Source organism: Aquila chrysaetos, chromosome 10 (assembly GCF_900496995.4).
Source record: "Aquila chrysaetos chrysaetos chromosome 10, bAquChr1.4, whole genome shotgun sequence".
In the NCBI taxonomy this organism is placed as follows: Eukaryota; Metazoa; Chordata; class Aves; order Accipitriformes; family Accipitridae; genus Aquila; species Aquila chrysaetos.
In genome coordinates this window covers 29750911-29767578 of record NC_044013.1, presented here as the reverse complement: position 1 = coordinate 29767578, position 16668 = coordinate 29750911, and the positions used below count along the sequence as shown (strand labels likewise).

The following is a 16668-nucleotide window of genomic DNA, read 5'->3' as shown; positions in this document are numbered from 1 at the left end:
AGATGAAGAAAGCTACTGAAAACCGTTTGTTTTATTTCCAGGATCAAATATTACAATAGGACATTTACATATATTTATAAAAAAATGCAGCAGTTGTGTATATAGATCAGAGGTTTCCTTGAGTTTGGTCCCTCCCAGCATGGTGAGCTGAAATCTTCCAAATTAATCCTCTCCCTCCTCCCACATGAAGTCACCATCATTGAAGAAGAAAGCGATGACCGTAAAAACTGACAGGCAAAGTCATAATTTTGAAAGTGTAAGTTCACCAATTAGAGGAAATAGCCTTATTTTTAAAAATCATCTATCCTATAGTCTCGTGTCTCTGACGAGGCACCACATCTCTGAATTTTACCCAGATGTTCTTCATACAAATTTGTTCTATAAAATAGCACCCTGTCCCCCTGCTCCATGTACTTCTAATATCTATCCTTCTATACCTTAAAGACTCAGCACCATTTAACAAGCAGTTACAAAATTACTTTTCTCTGTACTGCAGACACTCACAGTAATTAAAGACAGTGACCAAATCCCGAACTTCTGCATTCACTCGTAGTATACCCATGTAAAACAACAGAAGATAAAACTGAGGCAAGTTGAGGCACTGATGTCAAGTGCCACATTCTCCGATTAAAAACACGTGTGTGTGTGTGTGTATATACATATGGCTATATTTATTGGGAGTGGACAGACACTAAGCATCTCACGGACAAGAGGAGACTGGAATAAAAGTCATCCGGTACATCATCACAGAAAGGGTATCCATTAACCTCGCTGGTTCAGGAGCAGATAGCAGAGTAAAACCAAACTGCAGTAAGACCTCAGGCTCGGACAGAGAAAACCTCAGCAAGACTCTTTGCGGAATGTCAACCAACAGACCTCAACAGCCGGTTGTCAAACGTGTTCAGATCAACTCCAAACATGCGACTGCCGGTATTTCCAACAATGTAGATGGCCAATATAGGGCTCAAACCATGAGTTTTGTTTTCCCTTTAAAACAGTAGCTGTTCCATTTAAAGAAAATAATTTCTGTTAAATAAATGGAAAGGGTGGGGGAGAGGAGAGGCTGCATTCAATCTATTGAAACAGCTAGACAAGGCACACTGAGTCTTTATGGGACTGAGACTTTGCACTTCACCCATCTAAAGCGCATCTCTGCTACCCCTCCTCCTCTGGAAATCCAGGACTACCTATTTTTTACTAACTGGACTAAAAAGGGATTAAACAAGAAGAAACTAGTGAAATTTACTAAAAATCTTATCTCTTTCTTCACGTGGTTTAGGGGAAGGAAAAAAAAATAAAAAATCACAAACACCAGATTTTATGCATCTCCACAGCAGTTGGTACCTGACAAAACGCGGCCCAAGTGACGCCTTGCCCCCAAAAGAAAAATGCTTTTAGTTTAGCCCTTGTTGCTCTTCAATCGCTGCGAACAAGCTCAGTGCTCGTCAAGAACAGACTCAAAAAGCCAGGATTCAGCATCCCAGCTCCTCCCAGAGGCAAGGAGTGTGTTCTCAGATCTGGCTGTCATTAGCTGCCCACACAAGCTGCAAACTGCGTGTCGTGCCCTCTGCTACAGGGCAGCTGTGTTCAAAGACCTCCTGCACAGAGATGAAACTTTTATTTTTGAGGATGCTGGCTTTTCTTTCTAGTGCTTTCAAGAAATTTTTCCACTTAGCCATCAAGAACTCAAGTACACTTAATGAAAAAGTTTTCAATAGTCCAAACGTATATCAAACAGCAAAGCACAGAACTACATGGAAGTTTTCTAAAAAGTGTATTTGAGAAATCAGGCCCTTCAGTGGTGAGGTTTGTTTATTAAAACACATTCTAAAAACAGCTGCCAGTTTCTGCAATGGTCCAAACCACAGCACCAGTGAAAGTGGAAGCTGGTATAAGCTGGTGCAGGTGAGTATATAAATTCGGTAGTCTTTAAAAAAATGTATCTATGAAAGTAGTGGACCATGTGAAATGCAAGCTGTTTGCAGCAGCTAACAACAGACGTGCTTTACAGACGGGAGCTGTTATTCTCCTGTAATAGCAAGGCAGCAGTTCTAGTGAGCTCTGGAAAGTAGGCTGATGCAAAACTGCTGTTTAAATCTACTTAGGAACAATGGTACCTTTGAGTGCCTTTTTATAGACAACTGTATTTTACAAGGCTATTACGCACATACATGCACGTTCTTTTAATACTGATGTTGTCAACTTATCTGATTTATCAGGAAGGACAACATACTTCAGTCCATGAATGTCAGAAACTTAAAAATTGCAGACCTTAATTCAAAGCCTAAAAAAACCAACGTGAGTACACTCAGAAATGTTTGGCACAGTCTTCATCTGCCCTTTTTACGTCACTAGGGAATGCTGTGAGGTTGAAGCTGGTCAATCAGCTTGACTTAAGAGCATATATCATCAGGAAGACCTGAAATCCTTCTCTGGGCCTCTGAAGGATCACAAGCAGGAAGCCAACAGTAAATGTATCAACAGCACCTGGCAGGAAAAGCCAGTGCTCATTTTGCTTTCTGTTTCTGAATACGGGTTGTGACTGTGACTATTAGCTGCAATTAGACATTAAATGTCAAAACAAAGCATTGTTAGATGAAAAGCACATGCAAAGGAAACTTCTCCACAAGCAGCAAGAAGCTACAGCTTGAAACACGTTAGCTCTGTTTAATTCTCTTCTCAGAAAGACTTCCACTGTCTACATGCACTTCTGCTCCTCCAAACTCATGTCAGTCCTTGCAACACAACACACAAATTATGGCCAAGCAACACTCATACGAAGCCACAAACCACAGCCTTTGAAGGATTTTTTTTTTCTTTGTCCTTCATATTTCAACATCTTATTTTGCAAACAGAGATTTAAGGCATTTTTTTCCAACCTTGTCAAAAGCAACTTGAACTTCAGATTTAACATCTAGAAGCAATGGTCACAAAGGCTTTTTATAAATAGAGCCCAACTAGTTTACACCTTCACTGCTACAAGCTGTTGCAGGCATAACTTGGTTAATGTTTTCAGCCACGTTCCTCAGGCCAGCAAAACACAAAGCTTTCGGAGTTTGGAGGAACAACATGAACGACGTTGTATCCTGGTTGGTGCTTAACAGCTTTCAGACACCGCTGCACAGCTGATTGATGTGTGTGCTGCAGCACTGTTTTTATTTGGGTTGGGAAGAAGGGGGAAAAAGGGGAAAGGAATGAAGGGAGAGAAAAACCGCATGCAAGGACACGTATTTCTTAAAAACTTTTTTTCTCTGCCTCCTGCTCACAGATCAAAGCAAAAGAAAACTGAAAGAAAAAAACACATAGTGCCAGAAAAACAAACCAAAACAAACAAGCTCCTAACTTTCTGGAACAGAATAAACTACTAGGAACTGCAAGACAGAAATAAAATCCCATTTTCAATGTAAATTTTCAATTTTACATTCTTCTTTCCCTGTTAGGGGATTAATATTTTTCTAAGTAAAACCTCAAACAAAAAAAAAAAATTAAGTGAGAGCATAAGCACTCCTGGTCCTACTACACCAGCAGGTGAAACCATTTACTGTGCTCGAGAGGCATGCTTCTTGATGGTTTAAAAATAAACTTGCAGCAGCCAAGTGCAACATTTGCTTCCTTGCAAGAGAAGTTACTGAGCATAACAAAAGCAATGAAAAGCTAACTAACCTAGGGCTCCCTGTTTGTTTTTGATAGCAAGCAAGATGATGAGCATAAGGTTACTGTTTTCCTTACAGCCGAGCAGAGAAGAAAGGAGTTGTCAGCTGCCCGCTGCCCTGCGGCTCGCACGCTTAGCTCTGAAAAAGAGGGTAAGAAGGGAAGGTTCACAGTACAGGACCACACAGTGCACAATCTCTCCAGCAAGAGAACTGATGGAAGAAGTTCAGCTCTTGTCCGCAATGTGGTTTCCCCTCTTCCCCACTGCTGATACAGCTGTTAGTTATTTTATATCAGAATGCTTCAACATATCACAGCCTAGCCTCATGTACATTAGTACCACAGGGGAGGGGCAGGGGGAAACAAGAGAAACTACCAATAAAACAGACCTAGGACTGAAAAGGCAGAGTCAATTTTCTATGTTTAACTTAACTGCTAGAAAAGTTGATGCAAACAATGTTCCCAGAGCAGATACAAACCCAAGCCTGTGCAAAGTGAGTTGGCCCTCCACCAGCAAACATAGCCAGCCTGCAACAACTCAAAAGAGGAATCGAGGAATCAGCAGAACCACAAAGGCTCCCTGCCTTACACTGGCAGGAGAGCAGGAAAGGCCAACATGCTCCCAACCCCAGCCTGCTTGAGGGACATGAAAGGACTATCTATACATGTGTTGGGTACTGCATCCTGTTGGCAGCCTGCCTTAATTTTCCTGTGGCTAACCACAGAAGAGGTCATGAGTTTCAAGGCAACAAACATCAGAGTGATTATTTCAACTAGACAGCTGAAGCTACTTCGGGCAGCATTAGATCTACACGGAAAGGGTTTGCTTCTGTCCCGCTCTCGTACGACCAACTCTGAGTTATGAATTTGGATATCCTAGTTACACAAAGGATCCTTCAGTCTACAGGTGCCACTGCTGCTTCACAGGCCAAACACGAACATCCCCTCCTCCTCTGCTGGCCTTGCAAATCACTTTCCAATGCTGGGAAGCAGCCTCCACGCCAGGGTCTCTTTACAAACTAAAAATGCCATCTGATGTCACATGAACCATTGACCAGGAAACCGTGATCAGCTTTTGCTTTCTGGATACTGCATCTTGCAGTAGAATGCAATATAGCGCTTGTGTAGAAGGGAAATCAATTTATGCAATTGTATGATTACACATAAAACCTCAATTATGAGCAGAAGATAGTTGTACACATCAAACCTCAATTATGAGCAGAAAATAGTTGTGAGCTAGTATTATCATGGAGAATGCAAGACATTTTCTGTGATTTCCTTAAAGACTCCAAAGTATACAGGCTAGTATGAAATTAAAGGCAAAACATCCTGAAAAGTTTTAGTCTATGGTAAATTTCTGACCACTAAAGTCTTTTTCTTTAACAAGTATAATCATCTGACAGTTGCAGAAAAAGTTAGCAGTTATAGTAGGTCTCACGTGCCTTCTTCCTCACTGATGAAGAGCACACTAACTTGAGTTCTTAGTTGTAAATACACAGATTCGACATCCACCTTGAGGATGGCTGTGTTTGTTAACTTTTATCCCACTGTAATACCTATTGTAACACCAACTGATCAACAGCTCAATGTCTACGAGAAGACACTAGAAAAACAGGGCACTGCACAGCCCAGTGTACACACAGGATATGCCTGCATGACTTCTGGTGCCAGCTTCCAGAGCTGAAAAGAAAGCCTTAATAAAGCAGCAGCTTTCCATACAGCCTTCCAGATTTAGAGGTAAGTGACTGTAGATGAAGAGCATAAAAAGCAGCCTAGAGCGTTCAAGCCACCAGGCTGTGAAGTCTTTTATAAAGCATTAATTCATTCCACAGTTTGACAAGGCTGTGTATGTTTTTAATTAATGAAAGAAAACCTGCCTAGGACTTGCTGTCCTGCTCACTTGCAGTCAGTGCTCTAAAACCCCCGCAAAGCTAGTCACTCCTGGGGAAAACAAAACAAAACACCATGCAAAGCAAAAAGCCAACTAACTGTCAAGTTTTTATGACAAGTGTTTTCCAGAGAGTCCAAGTTCTTTACAGTATCTTGCCACTTTCTATCATTTGCAAAATCCTGAGAGTAAGTAAAAAAGAGACACTTAGGGGATGCTGGGAAGAGAACAAATGGAAACCCCACCTACTTCTACCAAGGAATCAGTTCTGCTCCAACAGTGGACACACAGCTTTTCCTCTGGGCCAAGCAGTCAATCCCATATAGAATATAGTTGGGGTTTTTTTGTTGGTTGGTTGGATTTTTTACTATGTCCGCTGGCAGCATTTAAAGCAGGAGGAAAACATGCATGCAATCTAGAAGCCTTGAAATTAGATGGGGGCAGAGTATCTCACCACAGCTCAACCCAACTCCTTCCCCAAAACCAAGTTTTTGCAGAGCGCTAGATAAGTGAAACCTTAAGAAGGCTGTAAGGTTAATGGAGACCTTTCGTGGAGAGAATCAAAACAAAGGAAAGACTGTACTGAAGATTACACTCTCTCCTTATAGACAGATGACACAGTGCCTTATCACACACTATTTTCAAAAATAAATTAAACAAAACAGATTTAAGAATAGCAGCGAGAAGGGTATGTATATTATGGCCACTCCAAGCCCCAGCATACTGGATACACAGATCATCATTTTACTCTATTCCATGAAAACAATGGAAAGATGTTCTTCCTAATGCTCTCTGCAGGGCCCAAGCTGAGGAAGAAAATAAAACTCTGAATGCTCTCATTTGGTCACTAGAGCAGGAGAAGGGAAGAAGAAAGAGAAGGGCCAGCCAGCTGCCTGCCTGATTTCAGCACTGCAATCCTATGACCCTCAACTGCATATTTAATGAATTGGTGTCCCAGGCAAAGAGGAGAGGGGAGGAAGGCTGGGAGAACTCAGGCCACCGTGCTAATTCCTTTCCTGCACAAAGACAGTCTCTTGAGGACACAGGCCTGCCTCCTGTAATGTGATCTCATAGTCCAGGTGGGAGAGTTTCCTTCGAGGGAAGTTGGTGAGAAGTTCAAAGCGTTCATTGGGGTATCCTTTTGACTGGACATGTTTCACAAGAGCCTGGAGAGAAAGAAAGGCAAAGAAGTGTCATATAATTCAAAACAACACAGAAGAATGTAAAAAAAAAAATCCCATTTTCCTTTAAAAAAGGAAGTTTGTAATCACAAAGGAAATTTTGAAGTTTTGCATATAGTATAGACCCTCTTGAATATCTAATTTGGCCCACATGGTATGAATAATCATAAAAACTAATTACCAAGTGATCCCTTACCTAACTGATTCTTTAAACAGAAGGAAGACATACATAATAGTACATTAATTCAAGCAAGCTGAATTCCACATCACACATTCAAGTCACAGTAAACTAAGATTAAAAAAAAAAAAAAAAGAAGCCCCCTCACTTGTTTATCAGACATTACCCTTACACTAAAACTAAAAGCCACCAAAGAAGCATTTTTGTGATGTAGCATTGACAAAAATAAATGCAGTATTTTTACTCCCCTCACCCCCCTTGCCTTCAAGAAACATGAGGTTTTGGGGTTGTTTTGTTTTTTAAAGCTCTTTCCAATTCATTGACTTCTCTGCCTACAAAAGCAATTGGGGCAGGATACAGAGGGCATTGGGATGAAGGGGTATCAGCCTCACAACCCAACAAGCAGACATATCAGGAAAAGCTAATGTCCATGCTATGATGAGAGAGATTTCCCAAGTTCATCAGGAAACACAGCAGATGAGAGTGTAAAGCATGAATAGACAGGGATAGAGAAATGGAGGTTGGCAGAACAGTAGGGGATACAGCAACAGTAGCTTTTTAAAGAGGGGAAAAAAGATAAATCAGTATGTAATAAAACAGAAAGTATGAAAAAATAAGGGGGTCCCAACAATACTGTTCACATAGTTTTGGTGGGCAACTTATGCCAGTAAATTAAGCGTAAGGAAGTAAGCTAGCAGTATTAAGCTTCCACTAGTACTAATTATTGCACTAGCTTCCCCTTGCTATTTAGCTGCTGCTTCGGGACCACAGCGACCCAGCACACAGAAAAAAGTGGTTGCAAACAAGCACTTGGCAGTTACTGCTGCAGCTCACAGGCAAGGGGCTCGGGAGATCACTTGGGTGGCTGCTCATTTTAATGTTCATGTTCTGGTAGGAAAGCTGTCGATCATATGGTGCTGACTTGACACAGGATATGGTCTCCCACAACAGCCTGCAGCACTCTTCCTAACGTTTCAGGGGCATCAACGCAGATGGAGCATGAGGTCAAGGAGCTGCAGGAAGAGGTCAGCTTGTTCTGCTGCATCAGGGAAGATGAGCAGGAAAGCAGCAGGATGCTGGCAGCAACACTGCAAGGGCAGGAACTGAGGCCTTGTGGTGCAGACAGAATGGGATGACCAGAAGCAAGACATGAATGCTGGGAGGACAGCAACTTGCAAGATAAGGCACCCTGAAGACCTGTGGCAGCAAAACAACAGCTCTCCTCTCATTTGGGGCGGGGGGGGGAAGTGAAAATCAGTTGAAAAAATGATATGAAGTCTTGGCAATAAATGGGGAGGACAAACAAGTTCCACTGGAAGACACAACTGGATGCACTGGTCCCACTCAGCAGGTCAAAACCAGCAGGGAGAAGCAGTGCATGCTGGTGGAAGGGACTCCGGCACCCAACTGCCAACCTAACTCTGAGTCTTGGAAGCCTGCTACTTGCCTAGAGCCCAGATCCAGGATGTCATGGAGAGACTGTCAAAACTCATCAAGAAAGCTCAAATGTGTCTGCACTGCGCCCTTGCAGCAGTGGCAGGAAACCTGAGCTGCATCAAGCGTATTGCCAGCAGATCAAGGCATACGATTACGCCACTCTTCTTGGCCATACCTGGAATACTGTGTTCAGTTTTGCTCTCTCCACATTCAAGAGGGACAAGGAAAAACTGGAGAGGAGCCAGTGGAGGGCATCAAAACGACTAGAGTATAGGACATGCCTTGGTACATGAATGAAGGTTGAAGGACTTAGCTTTGTTCAGCTAGAAAGGAAAAGGCTCGGTGGCAATACCATCACAGTGTTCCAATACAAAGAAGATAAAGGCATTTCTTTCATAAAGATGCACGGTGACAAGAGACAACACATACAAGTTGCTCCAGGGGAAATTTAATCTGTGTATAAATAAGGAATTCTTTACCGTGAGAGAAATTAAACTTTGGAGTAAGTTGCCCAGAGAATTGGTGGAATGTCCCTTGCTGGAAGTATTCTAGACTCAGTGTGAGAGGGCCCTGGATAACCTCATCTACAGCCCTGCTTTTCAACAGAGGGTTAAGACCAGATGATCTCCAGGGATCCTTTTCAACCTGGACCTTTCCAAGATTTGATGACTGCAGAACAGTCAGGGAAGTACCTGCACGGAGATTTCTTCTGAAGTCATCAAAATCCACACACAAACCTTTGGCATGAGGAGAGTGTTGCCCCAACCTCCTCTTTTACCTGTACTGTTCTCCAACTGGCTGTGCAGATTACAGTGCCTGTGTCTGATGAGGAATGCAAGTAAGTGGGTTTGACTTCCTTTTCAGGCAACTGTCCTGTTTAAAGGCCAGCCTTTCCTGCACACCTTGTAACACTTGCTAGACAACAAAAGTTATTCAGGCAATCAGTCAGCGGTGGGAAGGGCTGAGCTGCTGAACAGAGTGAAGTCAGCTTACTAATTGCTTCTATAAAAAGGCAGTGTTGCCTTTTTTTTTTGCCTGGGGGGAAAAAGGGATTACGGTAATATTGGAGGCAAAAGCACATCCTGGAGATAACAGTGTGTAAAGAAGACACTCTTGATCAATAACAGTGCAAAAATTTAAAAAAAAAAAGTTTTTCAAAATGGTCAGTGTTGGTGGGAGAACAACTTCATATCATCAGTTAAAACTTCTAAAGTGCAACTGTCTCCTTAAACAATTTCTTTTTATAGTTTTGGACAGCTTTAAAATGGGAGCAACTAAGGGCTAAAAAAAAAAATCAGCATGGAAATGATGCTCACAAAGAAACATCTGAGACTCAATCTTGATCTGACTGAAATGGCTTTAAAAGATCACATGACGTGAGCATAAAAGCTGCCTGTTCAGCTCTGCAATAAAAAGACATCTTTACCCACAAACCTTGACTCACCTAAATTCCTCTGCTGACTCTAAAGCAGACAGCAGCAAAGTAAATCACATGCTGAGATTAACTTCCTTTAACTACCACAGTCCATAAAAGGAGTCAAACCAGAAGTCAGGATTATCAGGAATATATCAATATTACACGTATGTACCACCTAAATAAATTAGTTAAGTATTCAGAAGTGCTACATGTTTAATAATACATGCAACTTTATTTAATAGACTTTTTTCAAAAAGCAGTTAAGATATAATAGAGTACTTCGAAAAAGATTATACACCAATCACTGCTACAACAAAACAAGAATGAAGGTCTGAAAGTAAAGCTGGTTCCTACAGTAAGAGCAATGCTCTGCCAGTGTTCCTCAATCTTTATGTTTCAGCCCAGGACTCCACATGTAGCACTGTAGGCAGTCTACATCCTACCTGCTTACGCTTGGTTTTGAGAGCTGACAGTGTAAAAAAAGCAGCTTTTTTTTTTTATCTTTTATTTTCAAGCAAAAGAGTTAAGGATGAGAATATGAGCTTGAGACACTGTACATTTCTAGAGTGCTGCAGACTAGGTTATAGTCTCAACTTCTGTAAAAGATGTGACACTTTTCTCCTAAACCTGCACAAGATCCTTCTGAAGAGGTGTGCTTTTGCCTTCCCCAACAGTTCAATGCAGAGCTTTTAGGTTGATTACATTCAAGTGAGCTTAACTGGCCACCATGTCATGAAAACTCACAGCTAACAGGAATACAGTGACCTCTTAACACACTGCTTCCAGATAAGCACCTCCAAAATTTTGATGGAAATGCCATCCACATCAACTTCTCCACGGTAAACAAGTCCAAAGCACAGTTGAGACACACACCTGAAGCACAGTAATTAAATATTGTAATAAATTTGTTTTGGGAGAACTTTCTCTGAAGTCTGCTTTGTCATCCACGTCCAGAAGGGAGTGTGGAAGTATGATGAAAGAGATGGAGAACAAGAATGAAGAGCTTTGCCTTTGATTTACCATTGTGTGACCATGGGCAATGACTGAACTTTTCATTTAGAAAAAAAACAACAAAAAACCACCCCACAAACAAGTGAGCTGAGAGTATTTTATGGTAATTTAATGATTAATGCAAAAGCCATTTAGAGTCATTTTAGAAGAGAAACTAGCAGGCTTGGAACTAAGGAAGACACGGGAGTGTACCCACAACCCAAGCAGCAATGGAAACATACAGAGCCAGCAGAGTCTGTTGATCAGAAGAGAGGAATGACACGGAAGAAACACAGCAGAATGACAGTGCAAGCACTCTCTGGATATACCACTTTCACTAGATCCGATTTCAATAGTGCCATCACAGGAAAATAAATTCTCCAGTTTCAGTTCTCCTATACTCAAACAAGGATTCCGATTAACTCCACTCACCAGAAGTTTAGCTTGTTCGGGCAGTGAAATTTGTTCCCTCTTTCCATCTGGATACCTTAGCATCAGCTGTGCCTTTGGTCCTAGCATAAAGGAAGTTACTACAAGTTAAAAAACAAGGCAGCTGAATTGAGGTCTTCCATAGATTTTAGGTGGCACGCTTTACCGCGCAGCATAGCAGGCTTAGGGACTGGAGACAAATACAAGGTTCCAGTCTATGAAGATATACTTCTACCACATGCATTTAAAATATACACATCACACTCAGGACTCTTTCAAGAGTTAATAGTAGTGACTGAAACTGGTCGGTGTTCCCAGAGAAACGCACACTGTGCTACCTCTGCCTTTGAGACCACCTCACTCTGCTGCATCCCAGCTCAGGCACCACAGGGAGGAACAGAGACTTGGGGGACTCGTTTGTATTAGCCAAAGTTGCATTACTAAAACTCAGTCCAGACTGTCAAGGCCGCCAAGCTAACTGAGCAGGAGGTGGGGCTGATATTATTCTGCTTCTCTTTACCATACTGGTAGAAGCCCTGTCATATGCACCTGCATTACACCAACGCGTACTTTATCCGAGGACAAAGTCTCAAACTGATAAACTTGAGCTCAGTGACTAATGCAACTCTGCAGTTTGTGGCATCACTATGCCAAAGTGGTGCTGCTGGCAAGGTGAATCACTCAAACATCTGGTGTCAAGGAGGGAGTAAGACAGAAGAAAAGATTTAGCTTTTCAAAACAACGGATGAAACCATACTGTCAGCGTATAAAGATTTTCAGGAGAAAAAAACGAAACACAAGTCACTATTAAAAAAAAAAAAAAAAAAAAAAAAAGTGGTAACTTACCATTCACATCTAGGCCCTGAAATGTACTCTCAGGCTTGTCAGTTGACTCTTCCAGTATCTCTGCATCAATGCAGGGCAGTACTCTGTGATTTGATGTTGTCCCAGGCTCAGTCCTTGCAGGGGGCTCAGGCTGAGGCCTCCGGCTCTCCTCTTTTTTATACCCCAAGTCCTTATGCGGAGACTTCCTCAACTTGGCAGGATTCTCTGATTCTTCCTCCTCCTCAGATCCACAAACTGAAATAAACTCTTCGCTTCCAGAAAAAAGCTCCGACTCTGACTCCTCATCTGACCGACTCTCCTGCTTGGCCTGTGAGGAATCAAAATGTGTCTCCTGTAACGAGGCTCTGATAGCAGCTTCCAACTGGCTGTCCTCACTGGCATCAATGAGACTCTCCTGTTGAATACAGACATGACACAAATACATAAAAATGGCTTTTAAATATGTACTGGACATCAGTCTTCCAAAGAGAAGCTACTAAAACGTCAGGAACAAACATCACGGAAAGCTAGTCGTGCTATGACTACTTAATGATTTCTCCTTGGAGTTTCTCATGGAGTAATATATTTTCCTTTCACACATGCACAATTGTGTGACTGCTAAATCCAAAATAAATGCCGAAAGCATAACTGCACAACAAAAATAGTTATCACAGGAGAAGGCATTCCCCAGCACACCATTTTTTGCATGCTCTTGCGCTAACTCATTAAGTCTGTTTATACTACTGAATGGGAAATCAGTGCAGTTGAATAAAGACAGGCTAGCATGTTCTTTCGGGTTTCTCCAGTCCTCCTAGAGAGGGCCTCATACTTACTGAACGAGAGCATTTTTGGGGAGGGCTAGTAGAATGGCCATCCAGCTGTCCATGCTCACTCAGGAACCCAGTCACTTGGTCCAAGAAAGAAGTCACGTCTAGCTGGTGCCACTCCACTAGTTTCTGGCCTAGGGAACGAAAGGTGTCATGAAACATAACTTCAGAAAAAGACTGCAGCTTAGTGGTCAAACACACCAAAACACACCAGTTCACTGCTGTGTGTGCACTCTGCAAGAGTCCTTATTTGTGGAACTGCAGCTTCCTACCGGCTACCACCTGCTAACTATGAAGCTTCCTCCTTCCACTCTCTTGAAAAGGTTTCAGTCATGGACAGACATAAATACAGATTTCTGTTCTTTTCTTTTTATCTATGGGAACATGTGCACAGAATGGTGAATTAGGCTTCAAAACGAAAAAAAAGCCAAACCACTAAGTTTATGAAGAAGCATTTTTACATTCTTGCCTGCTTTGATTCTACACCTTGGCAAACAGCATTTGTTTCCATAAGTAAAGTGCTAAGAAGAGTATCCTAACTCAAAAAAAAAAAGTTTTTGGGTGGTTTAAGTCAAATAGCAAGAAATCTCAGCTCTGATTACAGACACTACTACTTCAGTCCTGAGAAGGAGGAGACCAGACCATTAATATAGCTGCATCATATGATGATAAAAGAAGAAAAGGTGTTGGGATACAAAAGAAAAAGTAACAATTTCAGAAGAGCTGGAGGGGGAGGTAGAAGTTTGATTGTTCAGGTAAAAAAAACCCAAAACCAAACAACAAACCCAAAGCCAAAATGGTATTTCAAAATTAAGATGCAATTTAATAAGTCATCGCTGAGTCTCACAAAGTTACTGTGCAAGGAGCACGAAGAAGATCGATGTAATGTTTACAAATGTCAAGTAGCTTTCAAGAGGACATTTAAAAAAAAAAGAAAAAATTCTGAGTTTTACCACCAGGTGGTACTATTTTCAAAGTACTCGTTAAGCTATACCAAGTAAGATAACCAAATACATAAAATTTCAGCAAGCCTTGGGAGTTCTATTCCCTTAGTTCCTCCAAAACATACCGCTTCACTTCTTCAGGGACAACAAGGTCTCTCAGAGAGCAAAACAATGTAACTGAGATTCTTCAGCTGAATGCAACACATACTGCAAAAGACGGTATTCTAGCCTACAACTGCCAGTCCTTCTCACAGGATGTATGAACTGCAGGTAACCGCCACTTATCTTACCTGTCCTGGGATCCAGGATGGAGACGTAAGGGAAGTCTGCTAATTTATAAAACTGTATGTACCTCTGTCCTTCCTCACTGTCATGGTATACCTACAAAATACCACGTTGGCAGCAAATTACTGGGTGGAGACGGAACACAAACAAACTGTACCCTGAAAATGTACAAAGTTTTTCTCTATTTTACAGTATACCCTACAATTAGTACGTATAGTTCTCAGTAACTCTGACAAGCTGAAAAGGTGCCTCTAATGCTCCATGTATTAGAAGCTACATGGTAACATCTGGAGTGCACAAGTGAAAGGCAGTTTATGCATTCAAACGCATATCCACGAACTACACCTACCTCCATAAACTACATCTCCATGCACTACTGCATCTTTTCTGCAAGTTCACCAAGAGAACTGCAACAGTGCCATTTTATTTGAAGAAGTCCCTTTTTTTCCACTGCCCCACCTACCAGCACACGAAGTTACCTGCACAGCCCCATTAAATTTCTCACCTGCCAAAAAATGAAATGTTCCCGGATTATGTTCTTCACAGCCTCATTACTCCAGACATCGCGGTTGAGACACTGACACGCAAAATCTTGCACATTCTGAATGTTTATCATGAGCCATTTGTTCTGCATCTGACCGCACTCCTTGGCCTGTAAGCAGAGAGAAGAGCTTCATTACGTAAAACTGAAGAGCCAGACATAACCAATGCCAGCAATGATCAGCGATGGCTTCTAACACTGTCAGATTTTTCACCAAAACCCCTTCACAGTGACAAAGATGGACAGTGCTAGTGAAAAGGCATCCACAAAACAGAAGGCAGGGCTGAAAGACCTGCTTTAAATGAGACTGGTTGAATTACAGAATCACATCGATGAACAGAGCTGCTGGATTTCAACAAGCCAAGCACAGAGTGGGAAAAGCAACTTGGGGGGGACACAGGGATGCTGAATAAAGTATTTGTTTGGGAAAGAGTGTAGTCAGTCACACTGATCTGACAACAATGGAAAGACCTGCTCATTCTAAAGATAAACCTGTGGATCATCTTCTACTTAAATAGGTCGCATAATTGACAGAGCACTTGCATTAATTCAATAGGACCCCCTCTCTGCATGTTTTCTCTTTTCTCTCCAAGTTTTGAGTTACTCTATTACTGTGCAACTGCCGAATTAGGCATCCTTTTTTGATGCTCTTTATCCAAACTGCAAGTGGAGAGGAAGACAGGAAGGCGCAGGAAGAAATCTTACTGGTTTGAGTCACAAAGCTGGCATTGTCTGATTGCTTGGTTGCAAGTTAATGGTAGGAGTTTGATCAAGAATGTAATTCTGATCGCTGAACTGTCATACCTGTTGAAAAAAAGAGGGCTATATCAACAGCAGGAATGCTCTTACCACCTGGAAAGACTGGAACTAGCATATGAACTCCCTTTCCTTTTAAAAAAGAAAAAAAGAATTTATTTATAAGTGTGTTCACCATCCTGCTGGTAATGCACTTAACAGCAAATTCAAGGAATTAGGATGTTATGCAAGATTTTGCTGTTTTTGGCAATATTTTGTTCCCCAAACCGAAGTTTTTACTTTTAAAACGGATTTTAGCCAGTGCACTTTCAAATAGTCAGCCTATCTAATGTGTGATAGACAGACATGTGAACCCCACACACTTAGCTTCATGAAGTGAAGAATCTCAGTCTACAAAATTATTCTGCATGGCCAAGTGACCTGCAGAGCCAATTTTTATTTTACTCAAAGGAAAAAAATGAATGTAGAAGCATGGAATAGTCCTCCTGTTCTCACAAGGGACCTCACGCTAACTACTTACCACTAATATTACAGTGTCAGAATCCAGTATTTGGTCACCAGGAGAGAAAAGTGGGGCAGGTGACACCTACGTAACTGGTAAGGGTCTTAAATACAGTCATTATGCTTTTATTTAAAAGACTTGTTTTGCACTACCTGTGGATTTTGAGAACTAATTTTAGGAAATCAGTTTAGGACAAGGCCTAGAGGTACTCCCCAAGTTTAAAGGGAACAAAACCCCTTATGTTATTTGAGTCAATTGGATTGCCTTAGTCCTGTGTTCTAATGTAATCCACATTGGATTAAAAATATGTAACTAGAAAGCTGGAAAATGCATCTCACTATTCTACACTTACTTTGTATATTTTTCAATATTAGTGAAAACCTGGCTCTACCTCTCTTCCATCCAGCTAAGGTCGTTGAAAGGATGCAAGCAGGAAATTCCACACAGAACATTTGCAAAGATGAGTTTTCACCTGTAGAGCAGGTATAGCTTTTGAAGCTACTTTTAACTTCCTTCTAAAAACAATGGGCTTCACATTTAACATTTAAAAGGACACAAATTGCTACCATCTCACACACACACAACTCTGCTCTTGCACAGCTACTGGTGTTTTTCTGAGGGGGTGGAGGTGGGTGGAAGGAGAAGACCATGGGGGGAAGAAATGCTGTGGGTTTGGAGATTAAATTGGTGGGTTATTTTGGTAAGTGACAAAAGAACAAAGGAAGGCTCAAGAGCTGGTTTGCATATCCCGAAAGCTATGTCAGATGGCTTTAGAGTCACTGTTTCCAATATCAACGGCCCTCCATGTCTCCCCCTC

At 41.6% G+C, this 16668-nt stretch overlaps 1 protein-coding gene across 5 annotated transcripts in view; it reads right to left on the bottom strand.

Moving 5' to 3' along the window:
- Positions 1-13: 13 nt before the first annotated feature.
- UBXN7 (UBX domain protein 7) overlaps positions 14-16668 on the bottom strand; it is a 34186-nt gene continuing 17531 nt past the window's right edge. For 4 of the 5 annotated variants that reach the window (XM_041126494.1, XM_041126493.1, XM_030028116.2 and 1 more), the window contains 6 exons: positions 14558-14704; positions 14058-14148; positions 12830-12957; positions 12018-12411; positions 11175-11254; positions 14-6705 (listed from right to left, as the gene is read on the bottom strand). In XM_041126494.1, the coding sequence (XP_040982428.1) occupies positions 6544-6705; positions 11175-11254; positions 12018-12411; positions 12830-12957; positions 14058-14148; positions 14558-14704 (1002 nt within the window). In that variant the 3' untranslated portion in view covers positions 14-6543. The remainder of the gene's footprint in view (positions 6706-11174; positions 11255-12017; positions 12412-12829; positions 12958-14057; positions 14149-14557; positions 14705-16668) is intronic. The other variant, XR_005933319.1, reaches the window with a different exon arrangement.